This window comes from Fistularia commersonii, chromosome 19, assembly GCF_037954325.1.
Source record: "Fistularia commersonii isolate RoL2024-O1a breed Wild chromosome 19, RoL_Fcom_v1.0, whole genome shotgun sequence".
Classification (NCBI taxonomy): domain Eukaryota; kingdom Metazoa; phylum Chordata; class Actinopteri; order Syngnathiformes; family Fistulariidae; genus Fistularia; species Fistularia commersonii.
In genome coordinates, this window is record NC_141302.1 from 9,025,582 (window position 1) to 9,045,833 (window position 20,252).

General features: G+C 40.8%; 1 protein-coding gene across 9 annotated transcripts in view; it reads right to left on the minus strand.

The window, feature by feature from the left end:
• Positions 1-7,666: 7,666 nt before the first annotated feature.
• ppargc1a (peroxisome proliferator-activated receptor gamma, coactivator 1 alpha) overlaps positions 7,667-20,252 on the minus strand; it is a 292,516-nt gene continuing 279,930 nt past the window's right edge. For all 9 annotated transcript variants that reach the window (XM_086165966.1, XM_086165965.1, XM_086165973.1 and 6 more), the window contains 6 exons: positions 17,997-19,230; positions 16,194-16,286; positions 15,186-15,306; positions 13,331-13,452; positions 12,751-12,902; positions 7,667-9,490 (listed from right to left, as the gene is read on the minus strand). In XM_086165966.1, the coding sequence (XP_086022092.1) occupies positions 9,387-9,490; positions 12,751-12,902; positions 13,331-13,452; positions 15,186-15,306; positions 16,194-16,286; positions 17,997-19,230 (1,826 nt within the window). In that variant the 3' untranslated portion in view covers positions 7,667-9,386. The remainder of the gene's footprint in view (positions 9,491-12,750; positions 12,903-13,330; positions 13,453-15,185; positions 15,307-16,193; positions 16,287-17,996; positions 19,231-20,252) is intronic.

Here is a 20,252-nt window from a genome sequence, read left to right on the forward strand (position 1 = left end):
AGTAACGTCAATATTGCCAAGATAATGCACTGAAATTATACAGGTTTAATATGTTATTCTTATTATTTAGAATACTTTATGTGAATGAATAACCTTTGGAGGAAAAAAATGTGTGCGTCATTTGCTATAATCTGTTTTATACATGTTGCTACATGTTTCAATAGAATTCCAGCAGTACATGAGGGAAAAAAGGGGATATTAATTTAATTTCAAGTGGAAGCCTCTCAAGACTTGACATATTTCTGCCCTATTTTTGAATCATACCATTTCTGCAGTAGAATAGTTTTTTTTTTTTTAGATCGGGTTTGGAGGAAACTCATAAATTGGGCATTAAAGCATATTTCGGTATCTTAACTTTTTAAAATAATTATGTCGTAAAATGTACCAACTTCTGCAAGTTTGGCACCGTTTTGCAAGTTTCAAGCCTTGCACTTTTCCACTTCCTAACCAGATGTCGGTCAGATCACAGCAGTTTTTCGAGGAGCTACCGGGAACTCAGTGTGTCACTCAGCTGTGCGAGAAGAGGGGCAGATGCTTCCAGACAGGAATTTGATCACCAACCCCCATTTGAACTGTGGCCTCCCTACTTCTCACATTCGTGATTTCAACAGCCAGGGAACCTGGACGGTTACAGAATGTCATTAGTCTAATGGACGGGAGTGCAGGATGGCAAGAATGAATGATTACATTATGGTACCATTTGCCACAGACTGTACATAGGCATAAATAGTGTAAACAAACAATAACTGTCCCATGTGGCCATTCGATTGTATTGTGATGGCTCACTGTGTGATACATGGGTTCAAGTCGGGGTCTGAGAGAGGGAGAGATGCTCTCATGTGCTCTTGTGCCAGAGTAAGTGAGGTGGGTGGGGGTTAAGTAGTGAGGAACTAGATTTAGACACATCTCCGTGATCTGCAGAGGACCACTCTAAAAAAGGGGAAGAAAAGAGATGAAGAAATAAAAGAGCGCGTGAGAGAGTGGCCAGGTTTCCTCTGTTTCCAACCCATCTTGTCAAGAATGCTTGAACAGAGCCATTATGAAGCCCTGATCCGAGTGGCTTAGAATATTTTAGGTAACACAAAAGAAAAAGAATTTCATGTCAGATTTAAGTCCAGCAGAACATCGAGCAGTCGGAAAGTTAAAAACCAAGTTGTAAAAATGTTTTTCTGTATGTTATTTTTCCTTTGCTCTCAAGTTTCTAAACGTTCAAATTGTAGTGCCTTAGAAGAGGGAACACAGTGACGAACTGCAACAAAATTAGAAACACACTAAGACTGCACTGAAATACAAAAAGAAGATGAAAATTATTTTCTGAGCCAAGGTTTCCATGGTATATGGGGAAAACTGTGCCTGCGAATACTACAGTCAAAGCAAACAACGTTCATGTGTATTCTACTCGCAAGAGTATAAATCACTTTCAAACTAGTCGCATGATAGTTTTTTATTCGCAGTGCTTTTCAATCTTAACAGACTGCAAATGATCCATTTGCCGGAAGGAAATAAGCATATTTGATTTGTCGGTGTTTTGAACGAAGTCATTAAGTGCCGACATCATGGACATTATTGCAACTGTTATTGATGCTACTTGGTGATTGCCAAATAATTAGCAAGGATGTTTCTGCTCATGTCATTGCAGTCACATGAAGCTCTTTACCTCAGCTTGTTAGCAACGGCATTATTGTGTCTGAAAGAGACGGGACGGAGCGCTGGGTGCCATTGCAATGCCGGCCAACATCCTTGTCGTGTCTAGTCAGTCCCGCTTCGCCTCTTTCCCTCTCTCAGTGTTTTTTTTTAGGTTAGATGATGCACATGCACACACAAAAAAAGGCTGGCTGTCTGCATTCACAACTCTAACACTCTCTGTCAGCTGGTTGTCCCTGCGGTCATCTTTCTGCTGACGTCCCTTCTGTATGCTACGAGTTGCCAGCCCCAGCATTCTGAAAGGCCAGCAATTACCTAAAGGCAAAGGAAACAGGTAACTCCAAGTGCATCAAGGCAACGCTGATCTGTTAGTAGATCATCAGAATGGCAAATTACCAAATGATTGCCTTCTGGATTTGATTCCCATACTAATCCATCAACAAAATCCATCTGAACAAACACACACACACACACACATGTGCACACACATCATTAGAGAGACTAAAACACTACAATCTTTTAGGTTTCCCTTTTTTGTTGTTCTAATTAATACACCACGTCTTGGGCACACTCGAGGTAATTAACATAGTTTTTGCCAGCAACACACAGCAGATGGTGATTGAAAATAGAGGGATGAGTCGCTCAATCAACCACCATTTGTCTGTAGCCATTAATTATCTAGCGGAGAATACATTCAGTCCCCAAAGTTGATAGTTTGGAGGAAGAAGAATACTGTCCTTCTGTTCCTCATTAGTCTTTAACAGCAGAAACTGCTGAAAGTAGAATGCCGGATAGAAAGATTGCAATTTTAATAGCACTGTCATTATCGTCTCCCATAAGGTGGCATACGATGGAAGGGTTGCGAGCGACGAATAATGGTTCTAACAAAGAAATGCTTCAATAAGTAGATGCCAAGCAACATCTAGTAGTTTATTCTAATCTCATTCGCCAAAGACTTTCAGTGATGATTAGGACAAAAGGCAGTTCTATCCAACAGAGGGAATCATTTTTCTGTGATCACATAAGAGCCATCAGTTCATGTGGCCATGTAAGCGACAGCCACAGGCAGTGGGAGTTACCGCGTCATCCCCAGTTTGTAAATCTAGCCTGATCAGACTAACACGAAGTTGCCAGCAGACATTATATTATGATGTTTTATATTCAGAGTCTTCTTTAAAGCGCCATCTTGAATTTGAATCACTGAAGGAGGCACTTGAGGAGAGTTAATTTCTCTCCGGGAAATCGATCTACTGATCTACTGATCTCCCGCTGCAGGTGATCTAAAAAGTGGTCCAAGGAAAGAAAACAAGAAAACCAGTGATAAGGTCAAAAACACTTAAAAAAAACAAAATGGCCATTGGGTTTTCTGGTCGGATCTTTCAGAACCGCTGAAATGGATGTAAAAGTTAAAAATACTTCACTTGACTGGCACATTGAACATGGCAGCATTGAATATCAGGCTGTGAATGATTGTAGCCTGTTCTGCTCGGCTGCATTTCTTTGAAAACATTACAAAGCTCAGGTGCATCTAAAATGTTTTTAGGAACCCAGGAAACAAATGTGGCATGACTGTGCTCACCAGCCGAAAGACATAACTTATTTATTTATGAAATGAATAAAAGAAGTGGCTGTGAAATTATGGATTATTTGTTCATCCCAATATTTTACAACCTTTTTTTTTCTTGATATCATTTCACTTGTACAAAGGAGCTACAATATCAATTCATCCAAGACAAAATTTCAACAAGGAGCAAAATCAAAGGTTAGCTGGCTCTGCTTTTTCAGTTGCAAAACATAGAAGACCAGATTCTAACAGGTCTTTGGCTTTGTGCACGTCTGAGCGGCTTTCATTCAACTGCATGCCAAATTTCTGTTCCATGTTGGACACATCGAGGAACAGCAGCAACAGGCTGTTGGGATCTTTGGATTCGATGAATGTTTGTGTTTCTCTTGCCATTTTCCTCCCTTGTTGTGCTGTGTCTGTGTGATCTGGATGGGCTCAGTAGTTCCCTGCTCAGCTATCTACCCACCTACTGTTGTTCACCCCATCAGCCCATCTGCTTTGCTAATGCTTAAAAGCCCAGCTCAATCTGCAACTTATCCTAGGATTGTAACAATATCTACAGTAGTATCCTTCCTCAGACAGATTTTGCTACTTTTATTTTCTTAGCCCTGACAACTGAGTTGAGATTTTCCTGTGTGTATCCACCAACCTCGATGTCAGCTCCTTCAGCCTTCGTTGGCAAAAATATTCATCGCAGTGTGTAACATGCGGATGAAACCTAGCTTGTGTCTAGTGTTTGAATAATATTTCCAAACGGTCTTGTGTGTTTTTTATTCGAATTGTTGCTTCAACTTTCATGCGGCACATACTTTTCCTGGAGCACAGTCTGCCGCAGCCTCAAAACAGCTCCAACAGGGCCATTCACACCATCCCTTTCAAAATGGTCTTGCATCTGTGTTTATATTTGCTTGTGAGCTAATCAGCACTGTACATAGTAAATATTATCAGATAAAGAAATGTGATCCTATCCTGGAATATATGCAGAGGGTTCTTTGACAGAGGCTACCAAACTTCACGATTTGCAGACCAGATCGCCTTGCAGAAGCGGTCCATTTTTGTAGGATTATGTGTACTTCACTGGAAACCGCATTTGAACAGATATCACAAAGTGTCAAGGTTTTGCTCTTGGCTTCAAATGTCCTCAGATCTCAGTCCCTTCAAACAAATGTTGGTTGCCTTGAAAAAAAAAAAAAAAAACACACATGGACCTTTTCTTCAAGTAACAAGACATTAAGGATCTGCTTGGTCCAAGCAGTCAGTTCACCCTCAGGGTGCGTATAATGCTTCAAGGGTTTTGGTGACACTAGAGTGAACTATATAATACCAAGCAGCTAGATGATTAGCATGTACAAAAGTAGAAATATTGAACAATGGAGCAGATAAAAAAGGCTGCTTGTGGAATTAAGACAAACCTTGCAGGGACACTAAAGCAAGGACTGGTCTCCCTTGTAAATCTCTGCCGTGCCACAATTCTGTTTTTATTCTTTGTGCCAGCATTGTAGTCGCAGATAATAAGTGTCACCTAACTTTAATAATTGTGATAAAATCTGAGATAAATGTTAGTGCTTCAATTTTCGGTAGTTCTCTATTGATACAGAAAGGAAATTTGTACTCTTGATATGTGCAAGTCAGAAAATTAAAGAGATCTTGATGGTAAATTAAGAGTAGGCTCACTCATGTTCCACCCCACAGGGTTTAATTAACTAGTCTCAGGTAGTCTAATCTTATTATCGAAGAATGCTTTTCCCCCCCTGACCTGCTTACTTGATGCTGAGAGAGACAGGGTCATTAAAAAATAAAGCTGAAAGATGATAGCATCACCACAGAGCTACTGAAATTTCTTTGCCCATTTCAAGGGTCTCTTCAATTTCATTAGACATCAGAATTCACAAAATACAAACCATTCACACACTTGTCTCATTGTTGGAGACATAAGCTAAACGGTCTGTGCCATTTTCAAGACTTTTACCAGCCTCTGACACGACCGCCTCTGCCAGGTTCCAAAGAAAATACAGAGCAATACAACACAGTGGCAACATTCAGTGTTTGTCCCACAGAGAGCCCAGCCCCATCAAAACCCATTATCTCCAAGGCTACCACTTACTTCCAACTGGAGTAGAGATAGCTGCTTATCTACTGGTTAATAATAAAAAAGACACATAACGGATAAAAAAAGAAAAAAAAATGCACATCCTATCGGGATGGGAAAAGAGAGGTGAGGAAAAAAAGCTGACAGGGAGCAGAGAGATTTCCAGGGACAGTTTCTTTCTGTGAAAAGGGCAAGCAAAAGAAGACCTCCTGCTGTAATGCAGCAGCCGAGCTGAAATGAAAGCCAGCCGCTCTCTTCTTCAGGGCTAAAAAGCGACCTTAATAAAAAAAAAATAAAAAAAAAACAAACACAATCAGACCCCAACCTTAAAGTTTAATGCACATTCTTCCCATATTTTCTCTTTGCCAGTTGAAAAACAGGACACCGTGGAAGCTCCCAGTGGGATCCCGGCTCCTCTGCAACACTGTGTGTGTGCAGAGAAGAAAAGGTGTGTGTGTGTGCGTGTCATAATAGCCCATTAAAAATCAAAATCACCATCAACTAAATCACTGTAGCTTTCCATTGTGGCAATGAAATTGTTCCCCCCAACTTTTTAATTAACTTGCAGACTCATGGTGTGGAGTCAAGTTTTGGACACAGACAAAGAGTGTAGTGTTCTCTCCCAGGTGATATGAATATCAAAGAGAGAAGCCACTCTGAATTAGGCTGAGTTTCTTTATTAGTGGGGAACTTCAGAGAGAGACAGATGTGCTGAGGCTGGGTTTGTGTCATTTCTCTTGTGTCAGTCAGCTTTCATTCAACACTTTGATATACAAGAACAGGAGAGAAGGATGAATTTATTGGAAACCCACATTTACAACTTTCATTTTTTTTTTTCATAACTTTCAAATGTGTGATTTTAAAACCTCAAGGTTATCTCCTTGATAGCAATCTGAGAGTGCACAGATACTAATCAGTGAAAGGATTGACTGAAAGTGTGCAACGCTGCTTGATAAAGGCACATTTGACACTGGAAAGAGAATGTAATAAGAAGAAAGCATGTTGTTTTCTTGTTGGTTGTTTTTTTTAAACACAGTTCCCTTTATTGGCATGGTGAGGCTGATGAGAATTGCACATAAAAAATAAAATCCACAAGAAAGTCATACAATAGGTAGAACCACAAAGGCATTGGTAAGGACTTGGCAGAAGGCAACGTGGATAGGACACAAACAGGTAACAACCCAGAGCAACCCCCCCGAAACGGACACGCACATAAATGCACATGCGGACACATGTGCACGCACACACGCAGTACACACAGACGGACGCAAACACACACACACACAGACACACGCACACACCCCTAGAATCACACACATACACACAGTTCCTCATACACATATTGTCCTTCCAAAGAAAACATGATTACCCAATAAACGTTTAAGCAGTGGCAAAGTCCTCAGTAGGTCACATTATTAAAAGTCTGCCACAGTTGAAATTTGAACCATAAGGTGTTATAATATATTGCTACTCTAAGCAATTTACAAAGCATTTTTATTACAATGATTAAAGCCACATCTATCAAATGGGACACGACACCATTACCCAAACGCTATACAGACAGCAAAAAAGTAAAACAATGTCTGAGAACACAGGTAAAGGATTTTTTTTTCTCTTCCGTCGACCAATTTTTGCCTCTTTGCATCATAAAAATTAGCAATTTCTTGTCTGCACAGTCAAACTCCATGAAAGAAAGCCTGTGATCAGCATAGCTTCCCCCACAAAACAGTTCTCCATCCATGCAATGGAAGCTGGTTCTCTCATTACTTGTCTCATGCTTGAAACAGGATATTAATTGAACCAGAAACTGCAAGGTTACCTTTTATGTCATGTTGACAGTGCTGTGATATCTGGACTGTGAGTTGGGATCGGGAGATGGAGTGGGTGGGTGTGTGGGTAGGTGGGTTGGGGCAGAGGGGGGGGTGGAAAGTGGCATGCGATACATAGTTGAGTAGTTTTCTTTAGGCTTATAGAATGTCATTTAAAATCTGCCAGTTAAGACAGTTGAGAGGCAGATACCCACAGTGGCATAAATTGTACCTACTGTCATCCTGAAATAGCCATGCACTACACAACAAACACTTTCAACTCGACACATTTTACACACATGGGGGAAAGTTAAGAGTCAGTCACATTTGCACAGATGTCACAAGGTAATGCGTGCATTACAATTACATAGACTCAATTACATCTTAAAGGGAATAGCAAGTGGGAGCAGAGACAGTCAAGTATTTTCTGCACAGGGTGATGTCACAGGATGTAATGCCAGGTTCCTGGAATGGAGTCATTCTAGCTACCAGCGACTGGGTAATGGGTCAAGTCCAAAAATCACACAACAGTAGGAGCTAAAATACAACTCTGAAAAATAATTTATTGCTTTTTATAGTTTTTTTCTTTTATTTATATTATTATCATCAGTATCATTATTATTATCATTATTAATCATCTTGTTTACTGTGAATAATATTAGTAGTATAATCATAGTATATATGTATTTTGTACATCAAATACAAGATCTTTAAAAAATTCAGGAAAGGAAATTGTAAACTTTTGTTTAGCATTCACATAATCAAGCGTGAGTGGAGCAGTGTGTCTACAGTAGTACGAGAAAATTCCTGCAAAATCATTTTATTGCTTTATGTTCTACTTTTGGGTGAAAATTAAAACCAACTAAGTGCTGAGAGATTAGAGACAGAAAACACAGAGATGCTGAGCAACACATCTAAAAAGGGGACCGACTGCTGGAGTGATTCGTTGAATGTACTGATTGTTTCGGAAAGGCATAGAAGGTAATATTATCCCCACCAAAGCATTTATTGTACACCCTGTCTAGTGATTGTAAGTTAAATATCTAAAATCAAAGTAAACCATAAATAGCACATGGATTTAATGATACACATCATGTAAAATGGAGCCCATAAATACTTTTGATTCAAATATTAAAATAAATAGATAAATATGTGTTTGTAGTGATTTTTAAAGATTTGAATGCATTATTCTCTTTCACAGAAGGCAATCAAAAGGTATGAACGATATGAAAGAATCAAATCAAACAGTGTTGTGTCTCTCTCTCTCTCGATATATATATATAAATATATATATATGACTGCTAAAAAAATGGGGTACTTTTTTTTTCTTTTTTACAATCATGAAAAACACGTTAAAAATGCAGTTTACACTGGTCTTATAAGCAAAAACACTGATTGAGAAAACTTGACAATTTTTTCCCCAACAAAAAAACTTAAAAAAGGACATTTGTTCACATGCTCCCTCAAAATGAGCAATCGGACAATTATTATTATTTTTTTAAATCTTTTTTACAATCATTTTAGGTCTTCTAAACATCATGTAGATGTACAATATGTTTTACAGTATTGTAATTACTACAGATTGACATTCTGAATTAAGAAAATTTCCCCTCATTTTTAAAAAAGGCTGCGTTTTACAGTGCATAGCTGTAACAAATAAAGAACTTTATCAGATATGTACATAAAATAAAAATATTCCTTTTTATAATATTTGTAAATACACACTACATTTCTCTTTAAAATGTAGACAACAATGTTACCTTGAGAATTTTCAAGATACAATTCCCGATACTTTAAATGTAACACCAGTTCCACACACCAAATTTAAAAGAAAGAAGAAATAGATCAACAGCAAAAGAAAAAAATAAATCTGGCTGAATAAGCTGCATGTTTTCACCCCAACGAATCGTGGGCATTGTAGTGCTTGGAGAAAGAAAAAAATATATCTCGAGAAAGTTTTTTTTTTTTTTTTTTCCTTCTTCTTCCTTTTCACTGATGGTTATACAGCTGTAGAGTGCACCGAAGCTGTGCACCAGGTTCTGAGGGTTCACTGGCCTTCCCAAAATGCAATGTCTCTTCCCAGCTCTTCAGCAGCTATGTTCATGTAAACTTTATCTTTGATAGATTCATTTATATTGATATAGGTCTATAGACTTATTCTTAGATACTCTATGAAATAGAGTGTAAAACTTCTTGTGGTCTTGTCGTTGAAGGTGCGACAGACAACAGTGAGGTATCAGAAGTCCCTCTTTGTGACAGACAGCAGGTGCCACTCAACTGGTTACCTTCTCAAGCTGCGCTGGGCCTCCATCAGCAAGCTGTCAAAATCCATGGAGTCATACTTGCTCTTAGTGGAGGCCGGATCAAAGTCATCAGAATGGGAGTCTGAAAAAGACAAGTCGGATTTTGGTCAGTGACTCTCGGCGAGTTATTCTGCCTCTTCAGTGGTGTTGTGATTCCTTTCATTTTGTTTCTTTCCCTCAGGGCTGATATGAACAGACTTAAAACTGGAGTATGTGCTCGGGCTGGTATATTCAACAATTACTGTTTGTCAGCTATATTTTAACATGGATATTTATAATGCCGAAATTTGAATTTTTTTTTCTTAAATATTCATTTTATATCCCAACAAGCCACTGTGTCTTGTTAAAATGCGGGGAAAACACCACGAGAAAATTGGCAGTTAGTTGCACAAAGAGAGAGAGAGAAAGAGAGAAAAATAAATACATAAATAAATAAACAGTATACCATTTACTAAATATCACCAAGAAATTACTTGAAAATCAGCCACAAATTACCTAAATATCAGCAAGAAATTACCAGATAATTAGGCTCCTGAAAGCGGTTGAATACGTAATTTAGAAGTCCTTAACATTTAAATCTTTAAATTGCATTTAAATGAAAGAAATTAATGTACCTCTCACTATAACTGGGACAGTTTATTTATGTTGCATATTTAACATGTGATTCTGTTCCCACAGTCAAGCAGATTGCACGACATACATTGCAACTGAACAACAGCAATCTAAAGGACACTGGCAGCAGAACCACACAAACATAATCTGATGAACTCATTACAGAATGTCTTTGCATTAATTTTAAACCAGAACCAAGATGCTAAATATACATCTGAAGAACTTTGCTGGTGAGGAAAACAAAACACAAAGTTCAACAAGAACCTGCATTACATTTGAAAGTCAAAGTATGATAGATGGGTAGCAGTACCTCTGATTGACTGATATTATGAGACTTGAGCTTTTTGTGCAAATTTGTCTGGCTCCCTACACAGAAACATCCATTAATTACAAGTTTAATCTATAATAAAAGTGACACAAAAGGTTTTTGAGCTGAGATTTTTCTTCGGTATTGTTTCTGTTCTGTGCAAGTTAAGCATCAATCTGTCAGTGTGATTATACAGTGTGTTGAATATATTATGTTGGTATATATGGTTTCCAATATATAGATGAGTGTGGTAACAGCAGAGGTCAAGTCACTTCACTCATTTTTTAAACCACCATACATAAGCCACTGTATTCTGCATTTGTTACAATTTCACCAGAGCAGCGGGTTCATCAGTGAATAACTGTCAGTCCATCAGCCAGCCTCGTGGCTGATGGAATGAAAGGCAAAAAGAAAATAAACATCAATATACATACAAAAATACACCCAGTAGCAAGTTCTACTTTGCATGAAATGACTCTTTGCTCCATTCTTTGCGCAATGACTGCTTCCAACAGTCAAGGCATTTGAGCTCCATTTAAGCCTAGGAAATTGTCTTGACTCTGGTCGATCTACATTGTATTGAAATATTTGGGTGATATGTTGTCCTCCAAAGCTGAATTTTAATCTACAATAAGGGGCTAAATTAGGAGTAGGCTATAATATTCTCTTTAAAGTTTTCATGCATATGCGAGAAATTACAATGCTCTAAATACTGATTGTCATATTTGCAAAATAAATGACTTAATGTTCACTGGCAAATGTCTTTGGATGAGACTGTGTGTTCACAGACAATTTTTCTTGTCAAATGTCGAAAAAAACGTATATTTATACCAAGGCCATCTCTTATATGTCCTGTTTTTCCTGATCAACGTGATAACACCTGGAGTATCTTATCTTCGGCAACAGACACCTTCACAAATGGGGCCCCCAAAGGGCCCAGAAGCACACAGCGAGAGCTTTGGGAAATGGGAATGGCCATGGCAGCAGGGAGATACCAGTCATGATCTAATGCAATGGCCAAGGGCTGGCTTATGTCACACTGCGCACCTCGAGGCATGAAAAATACCCCCGTGCTCTACTTAAAACTAATAGACAGTGTCTCCGACAAACAAAAAACAAAAAACAAAAAAGAGAAAGGAAAAAAGAGAGAACACAAGTGAGAGTGAACTGCGCGGTGAAAACTAGGAGAAATTTGAATACTACATTGCACCACGCAGGATTTTCCTATATCCTGTCCGATCAGCGAAGGACCAAATGGCCCTGTTCCTGACAAAGAGGAGGTTGAATGAAGGCCTTTCCATTTCAGAAGACTGATTAGTCAATCTTGGCTTAATGCCTGTCCTCAAGGCTTTAGGATTAGCAACTGTTTCTCTGTGTCAATTTCTCATCTTGTGCTCTGTTAAAAAGCTTATTGCTTTGAGCATGTATAGTAATGTATAGTAACTGCTTCATTTATTGTGGGAAGTGCTTTTGTCTCTCTCTCTCTCTCTCTCAAGTGACCCATTGACCCTCTTGTTGCAGTGCATTAAACATCCCTGACCTCATACTTTGGTGGTGAATACAAGTCAAAAGAAACCTGGCGGCAGAAGCTTTGGTCAATACTCGTATTGCATGATCAAATGGAAAAGATTATCTTTTGTTGCAGTGATGCTCTTAACATAAGGGCGCATCAGTCCCTTTACTTTCAATGAGGCTGTGCAATTATTGCCACCTTTATTTTTACCTATCACAATGGAACAAAGTATCTTTTTATTTCTGCATGTCGAAACAGGCCACCAAGCAAAATCGAGAGAGCTCTGATTGCATTGCTCGCTTGCAAAAGCATCATTCCGTTGTCAGCTAAATCAATTTGGGTTCAGATTTTAATAAAGCATCTGACCAACATAGAAACCTCGCTCCCACTCTCCTCTTCCTCATCTTCCTCATCCCCAGTGGATGTACTTTAAACGATCACTACATATCCAGCAGAGCGAACACACCTTGTATTTTGCTATATACACACTTAAGTGCTGGCTTTCTCCCTAATGCCTTGCTTTTCATATCAGCACATTAAAACCTAGCATTCCATAACCATGTGAATGATTGAACGTCTTGTTTTCACACACACTACAGCCAGGAGGGAGAGAAATAGATCTCTATTCTCGGCATGTTCACAGGGTGACCTATGAACTCTCTTTGACCTTTTGTGTCATGAATGTCGGGTGGACACTTAGCGGCAGCACGGAGCTTGGTTTCTTGTTATCTGGAACATTATTTGAGGCTTTTTCACTGTATTGCCAGGATGCCCCCCCTCGTTTCCCCCTCCTCAAGCCACCTCCAATGCACTCTCTCCCTCTCTCGGTGCACTGACAGTCCTTCCAGCCATGCTAAAATACTGCATGAGCACAGCAGTCTGAAGGAGAGAATAACAAAGCTGCACTTACCCAAGTCTGTGTAATGTGATTTGCAGAACTGCTTTTGTCCGCCAAAGCACAGCTCGAACTGGGGCTCATTTAACCTGCGTAAGGTGTGTCCATTCTCAAGGGCGGCAAGGGCGTCACAAGTGTAGCGGTATGTGATGAAGCCAAAATTGTCCCTGGTCAAGAAGAGAAAATGGTACATCAGAGTGGTGCTGTGGGCCAACAATAATGGAAGAGAGGGCCTTGTCTTAGATGACGATTAAGCTATTTATATGCAAAAGATAATCAATAAAAGTGTATCTTTGGGGCTACTTAAGCCTAGAAATAGATGGACTGGGAGATGCTCTGTGTCTGCAAAAGCTCTGTCTCTGTCTCAAACATTAAATGCCTTTGCTCCAAGATTAATGGTCACAATCTGTTACATTAAATCCAGGGGGTAGAAATGCTCAAAATCCTTCCTATTCCCCACACTTATACCCAGCTGAAATATAAATGTGAACACAGACATGCACATGTGCACGCGCGCCCACACAACACACACACACACACACACACACACATGCACACACACACACACACACACAAAGAAGTCCTTAGGCCTTACCCATCATCCCTCAAGTTCACTGCACATTCCTCAATTTCGCCAAAGACTTCAAAGCGGCACTTCAGCTCTGTCCGGGTGCAGTCGGACCTCAGTCGCCCCACGTACACCACCCGTCTCTCCTCCTGCTCGTTAAGGGGAAAGACAGAGCAGAGGAAGGAGATTAAAAGGGGGACTCTTGTTTTCCTTTTCCCCATTCTTTCTTCATCGAGGCCCTAATGAATTGGTCTTGATCACTCCTGTGGATACTGTGTTGCACTTCATGCCCCTGTTTTTGTCCCTCATCTGGCTGTCAGTTGTATTCCTCTGTGATTGGTTCAGCTTGCTTCCTCTTATCTGATAAAGATGCAGTCTGGAGGTGCTTCCACTCTGCCATGGCACTACAATTCCTCTTTCTCTCTGCAACTCATCAACCAGAGGGAGACTTGATTTTTATCAAATGATGCAATGTCCTCACTTTGGGGCTGCTTCTCCTTTCCTAAAGTCTAAAAATAAGGTTCTGAAATGACTCTTTGACATATCAGAATTATTTATTTCTCCGACTCTAAAGTCACATTAACAAAGAACAGGTTGCTAAGTGAAAGCTTTGGGAATTTTATCTGCATATTCATCTACAAAGGGAATGAAGTGGAGAGAGCAATAATTCTAACAGCAAAAAAAAAAAAAGAAAAACAATTTCCTTGAACCATGAAGGACGCAGGGTCATACCAGAGTATTTTCGGAACAAAGTGCACCAGACTGCAACTTTATCTTTGGGAATAGTTCAAATGTATTTGGCGATCATAACATATATGCCTACAGCGTCTGCATATCAGGAGTACAATTCATTTATCTAGTCGGTTGCTTAACATTACTTGGGCATGTCTGTTGAGATCCATTGGATTCATTAGGAGATGTAACATATACCATTTGCCTAATGTTGAGTGCAGAGTTCAGATTTTGGCACATTGGATTTGAATAGGAAAGTTTGAAAGAACACAAATTAACAGCTTTTTGACTTTTGTGTGTTTATACTCTGTCACAAAAAAAAAAAAACAACGACCGGTATTTGCTGAATTAGGGGTTTAGTTGCTGACATCTGATAAATAGGCAGAATTTTGTTGATGGCTCCCTAAGGGCTACTTCTATGTGTGTGGGAGTGCAAGAGAGATAAATAGGCAAAGAGAGTGAATGAGGCAGACAGAAAAAGAAAAAAAGATACTCTCACACGTTTAGAGTCCCAAACCTTATTTGGCAGCTTTAGCTTTACTGGTTGTAATTATTTTGCGCTCCCCTGCTAAGCCACGTTTGCATGACTACAAAATTAAATCTACTCTATCAATGGGTGGTATTACTGTTACCCTGCCGGAAACCTGGGCAGCTTTCAATAAAAGGCAACCGTTGATATGCAGTGAGAGAGGAAAAAAAAAGAGATATCAACTTCATCAAGTTCAGCCTCTGAATTCAGAGCCAGAAAATTATGGGATCAAGAGAATCAGTGGCCATTCTTGTTTTTAGCTCGATCCTTTCATGTTCTTCTAGTTTCTGTTCACTGCTATTTTAACATTGTGTCCTTGTGGCGTGTTTAAGTGTTTCCAGACAACAGTGACATTAAAAATACACAGCCCAGAGGGAAAGAGGAAGGGTCTGTAGCCTGAATCCTTCAGGAACCGACTCTATGTACTATCAGTGCAGACACTCGCACGTGGTACAGCACTGGAGGCTGTCTCATCCAAAGTAAGGTGTGGGTCTGTGAATAGAGAGTATTCTCGGGCACCCATCATGTGGTTTTGTATCCCTGTTGGTGGATTGGTGGAAAAGCCATTGATTCAAAAATAACTTTAAGGTGATGGAGGTAATGAGGCATCATTTAACTCACTATTGCTTTTTGCATTTGCCGATCTCTCTGCTCGGCCCTTTCGATCTCCCGTTTCTCATAGTCCCTGCGATGCTCTTCTCTCTTCAGCCTCTCGTGCTGATACTCCTCGTAGCTGTCATACCTGTGGGGAAAAAACAATTTTGTATTACAATCACTTTTTTTCCTCACTGTTACTATTGAGAGGGGGACCACAACGTAAAACAGAATTGGCATGTAAATAAGATGCCTTTTTCGACTGGGATTGTGAAGCCTGCTGGAATGTGGGCGCATAGCACTGTTGGAGAGCTGGGCAGCTGCAACTGTCAGCAAAACTTCACATTTCATTAGTTTCTGCTTAGTTAGGGCTTCATCAAGAAGTAAAGTACAACTTTCTCCCCCGCCCAGAAGTAGCGCACGACGTATCTGTTAAATTTTCAACTGAAGAGTAACTCTCAGCCTTGTTGGTTGTCATTAAGCATGTGGATGCCAAATCAGCTCAGAGCACTGGGATAGTGTCAGTCTCCCGGCCGCTCACTCTCGCTGCTCCGTGCCAGTATTTGTCTGCATATGAAATGGTACCCTCTGTAGAGGCTCGTGGAGAACTACACAGGCGCTAAGATGAATAAGCATCATGACACAGCTGGGAGCATCAGCTCACAAGTGAAGTATGAATGTGTATCGCTTTCAATGGGGATTCTTCACCAGTACAATAAAACAATCAATTATAAATATTGTCATCAGCTGTCAGGGAGGCCCATGTGGAAAGTAAAAACTGAAAAAGGCATCTGCCTTGATAAGTGAAGGGAATAAGAGATCCCACAAAAGATCTTTGGGCATTGGAAGGGGAAAGCTGATGTAGTCGCAGTCGCCTGAATATATAGCTACATCGTTTTTCCTTGCGTGCTTGTAATTTCGCCAGATAGTCGCTTTATATACGCACTGTCCATATGTAATATATATAAACAAATGTATGGGGCCCCCCAAACACAAAATGAAGATGGGGATTAATAATTTACTGGAAGTAATCACCTTGGCCTGCGGCTGAGAGGAGACCTAGATTGTGGGTGAGGACTTCTTTGACTCCTGGACCGAAAAGTGCTGGATTCCGAGTTGTGACGAGACCTGCAGTAGCAGAAATAAATCGAGACATTTTATTTCCTGAAACTTAGAAAGAATTGTTTAAATTGTTTAAATACGTCTGGGGAGGAAAAAAAAAAGTTTAAAGCGTTTTACGACACACTTGACTCACATTTCTCACACTGGAAATTCATTCCTCTAAGAGTTTTCATCAAAATTGTGACAGTCTGGATAATTTGTTCTTGGCTTTGAAATTCCAAATTAACTTCTTTGATATCATATGTGCCGTTTTCTAACCACCAGCTGCTAGAAACTGGGTTAATTCCAGATAAAGGCATCCTATATTTTCTGACCCAGTCCTAAAGTAACCCATGTTTAGCAAATTAAATGCAACATTCTGTACCAGCACCTGTAATCTATGTCGTATGAGGGGAACGTCTGGTAACCCTGCGCTCCTTAAGCTTCTGATGCTTCTATATTGAAGGAAAAATGATCTGAATTATGGAAGACGATAAGTTCCAGAGGCACAGTGGAGCAAAAGAATGCGAGTTTGGAAAGAATCTTACACTGTGAAACAGACGAGGGATTTTGAGAGACTTTTGACTGAAAACGTATTTATCTTTCCTTTCATTAAAATATTATCAGCCTTGGTGTTTTGTTCAAACTTGAATTTAGAAAGTATTTTCAGAGAGACTCTCAATCTGATTTTGATTGAATGCCTTACAACAATTATTGCTTTAATATTTAAGGACATTGGTGAGGAGCAAAGACACAATGACACAATAGACCGAGCAAAATAAGGTAATGATATCGGCTCCCTTTAGTGACTGTTCTTCAAGCAATCAGACAAATGGGTTAAGTGTGGTTGAGTCCTGCATCGTGCGACACTCAATGAATGTCTACAAACAATCCAAATTTACTTACAAGCATCTCAATAACTTTGGCTTTCCTCTGTTCTTCTATAAAGAAAGACCCAAAAGAAAACCCTTCCACTTTGATCAAAGGGAAGCATGGGAAATGTAGTTCTCACACAGAGCTATGATGATAGGAGCTTCTTTTGAGAGGGATTTGAGACTACATTCCCACAGCCTGGATTTTGCTTTCATCTCAAGGGATGTAAAAGAGAAGGGTTTACCACTCAGTAAAAACAACAGCTGCCGCTTAAAACAATAGCCCCGGCATCAAAAAAAAAAAAATGGCTGCATGCGAGGGAGAGAGTAAGGAGGGATGAATGATAGGGAGACACCACTCCCAGCCGAGAGATGAAAACTCATACCCCTCAAAACATCCTGTGCCTTTGGCACCTTTCATGTTCATTTCTTTTTCTGTCTTTCTGGTTCATTGTGTTATTTTGGCCATAGAGCAGGTTTCAGCTATTTTTTTTTCTTTTACTGTCACTACAGAGATATGAAAGTGCCATCTGGTTTATTTTGATTTTGACCATTATAAAGACGGCAGAAAATTTGGTTGGAATCACTTCAGTATCGGTTTCACCTGTTAAATCTGTTCATGTAAGAGATTTTCCTGCATTTACTCCTGACAAAGCGCGGACCAGCAGGATGTCGTGAACTTGTGTTTAGTGTCTCCAGGGCACATGTTTTCTGACACCCGCTCAGACAACTGATCAAACCTTTTCTGCAATTCCTAAGCCAGACCCCCTGCTAGGACCAAGCTCTGTTTAAAGTGAATGGGTTGGGATCAACCAAGGTTCTGCGGCGGAGACAATAGCGTGTGTTTGTCTCTTAGATGACTTACCAGGAGGAGGGGTGTCTGTCAGGTGAGGTGGAGAGGGAGCGCCTCCGATAATGTGAGGAGGAGCTGCGGGAGCCAGAGTGGGAACGAGATCGGGAGCGTGATCCACTGCTGGTCCAGCAGAAAGGCCTGCTGGGTGAGAGAAGGAGGGAGGAGGGTGGCGAGACGGAGCCTCGTGAAGGGGAGCAGCTGGATGGTGGGGAACAGGAGGGAGAGCATGGGGAGCAGTCAAAGAGTAGGTCCAGAGGGGTGCCTTCCCATGGATAGAGGAAACGACTCTCCTGGCCCTCACCCAGCTCTAGCTCATCATGGAGGGACAGAGGCCCCGGGTGCAGGCAGCCAGAGCCAGGCAGCCTTTGTCTGTAGTAGTCATTCTCTCCTTCCTCCGGATACTGAGTGGCTGCTGCCTTGTCCAGTTTGCTGCCTGGTTCCCTATCTTGGCCATCCTGGCTGTACAGGGCTTGTAGGGGGTGGCCAAAGTGCTTGTTAAGTTCTGCTCTGATTTCTTGGTCACATAGGAGCTTTCGACCGATGGCAGAAGGGCGTTGTTGGTCACTGTCTGTACTGGCCTTTTGTAATGGGATCTGGGTGGTGTAAGTCAAGGTCTCCTTCCCTAATACCTGGACCCGAGATTCTCCTTCATCAACAGAGTTAAAATTCTGCTGCTTGGCTAAATGACCAGGTGTGGCTGATAACTGAGAATGAGATGAAGATGATGAGGACGAAAGTAGTATGGCTGAGTCCTTACATTCAACATGCCTTTCCCCCACTGTGCCTGCTGCAGGCATGGAAGCAGCAGTGGCACCTGGGGTGACCGTCTTTTCTGTTGTTGAAGTCATGGCAGCAGTGACTGTGCTGCCGTCCGTCTTTGTGCTAGCTGACGCCTGGCAATAGTCATGGTCACTATAGCCACGGGATAGAACCCGCTTATTGGTGCTAGTGCTGCGATGCTCCTCAAGGCTGCTCCCTGCTTTTTGTTGAGTGACAGAATAAGGGAGGAAAGTGGATGCTTTGCTCAGCTGGGCATAAAGCTCAGTCTGTTCAGGACCCTTCCTGGTAGGGCCCCTGCCTGAGGCACCTGGAGCTAGGGCCAGAGTGCCGGGGCCCAACTCTCCCAGTCTGGCTCTTTTGCATGCCAAGGCTGAGGAGGAACATGAAGACAACTTGGTTTTGAGCGATGCTTTGAAAGGATTCTCTTGACTGGCTTTGTGTGGGGGCGTGGTAGGTGGTGTCAGACCTAGAGGCCAGGGGGGACAAGTTGATGATGGGAAGGTGAGTGAATAAATTGGACATTGAATCAATCATTCAAAATATATCTCAATCCATCCAACATTACTCATGCATAAATTCCCAGGTCAGTTTATGGACAGTGAAGCAAGATACATTCCTGATTAAAATGTTCACTTGTACTTGTGATAAACCTGATCTCTATTTTATTGCAATTTTGACAAATTAATGTAATGCTTGATGTCACTTCATAGGGCTGTGCGCTGTAATACGAATGGCTCACTATCTACTTCTTTCTGACCTTGGAAAGATCCTCTTTCGAAGAAAAATGAACAACACACTTCAAATTGAATACAATAGACATTCTGTTGCAAAATCTATGCATATTGCTGATATGGATTTAGTGTTCTTGAACGAAAAGACACAATTTGCTTCTGCATGCTTCAGTGCGACCAAGTACCATATCTATCTGCTGTAAAATGTAGGACAACATGTGAATACTCAAAATGAACAGGCCAATGTTACTGTAGTTAAATTTCCGCTATGAAATGGATTCAAAAGAACAACTGGCAAATAGATTGTCATTCTTCTCAGATGGCATGTCCTCACTGCTTGTGCCCTCCCATTTCTTTCCCCACCTCAAACAGATTTACAATCAGACAGATGGCAGTTATATGGGAAGCCCTGAGATGAGCCCACTTTATAGCATTGTTAATGCACTCACACAAACGGCCGTCACCATTACTCTCATTCTTGCGTTCCACCTCTTCTTTATTGTTGTGTTCTCCCTTTTTCGTACTTCCTATCTGCCATCTTCCTGGATCAATCTCCTCTTCTCCCTTTCCTACCTTCCACATATTTTCCTGTTTCTGCTGCACAGAAATAATGCACCAACACACGCACACACAAACACAGACATTCAGACACACACACACACACACACACACACACACACACACACACACACACACACACACACACACACACACACACACACACACACACACACGGTGTCGTCATGAAGAGTCTCTT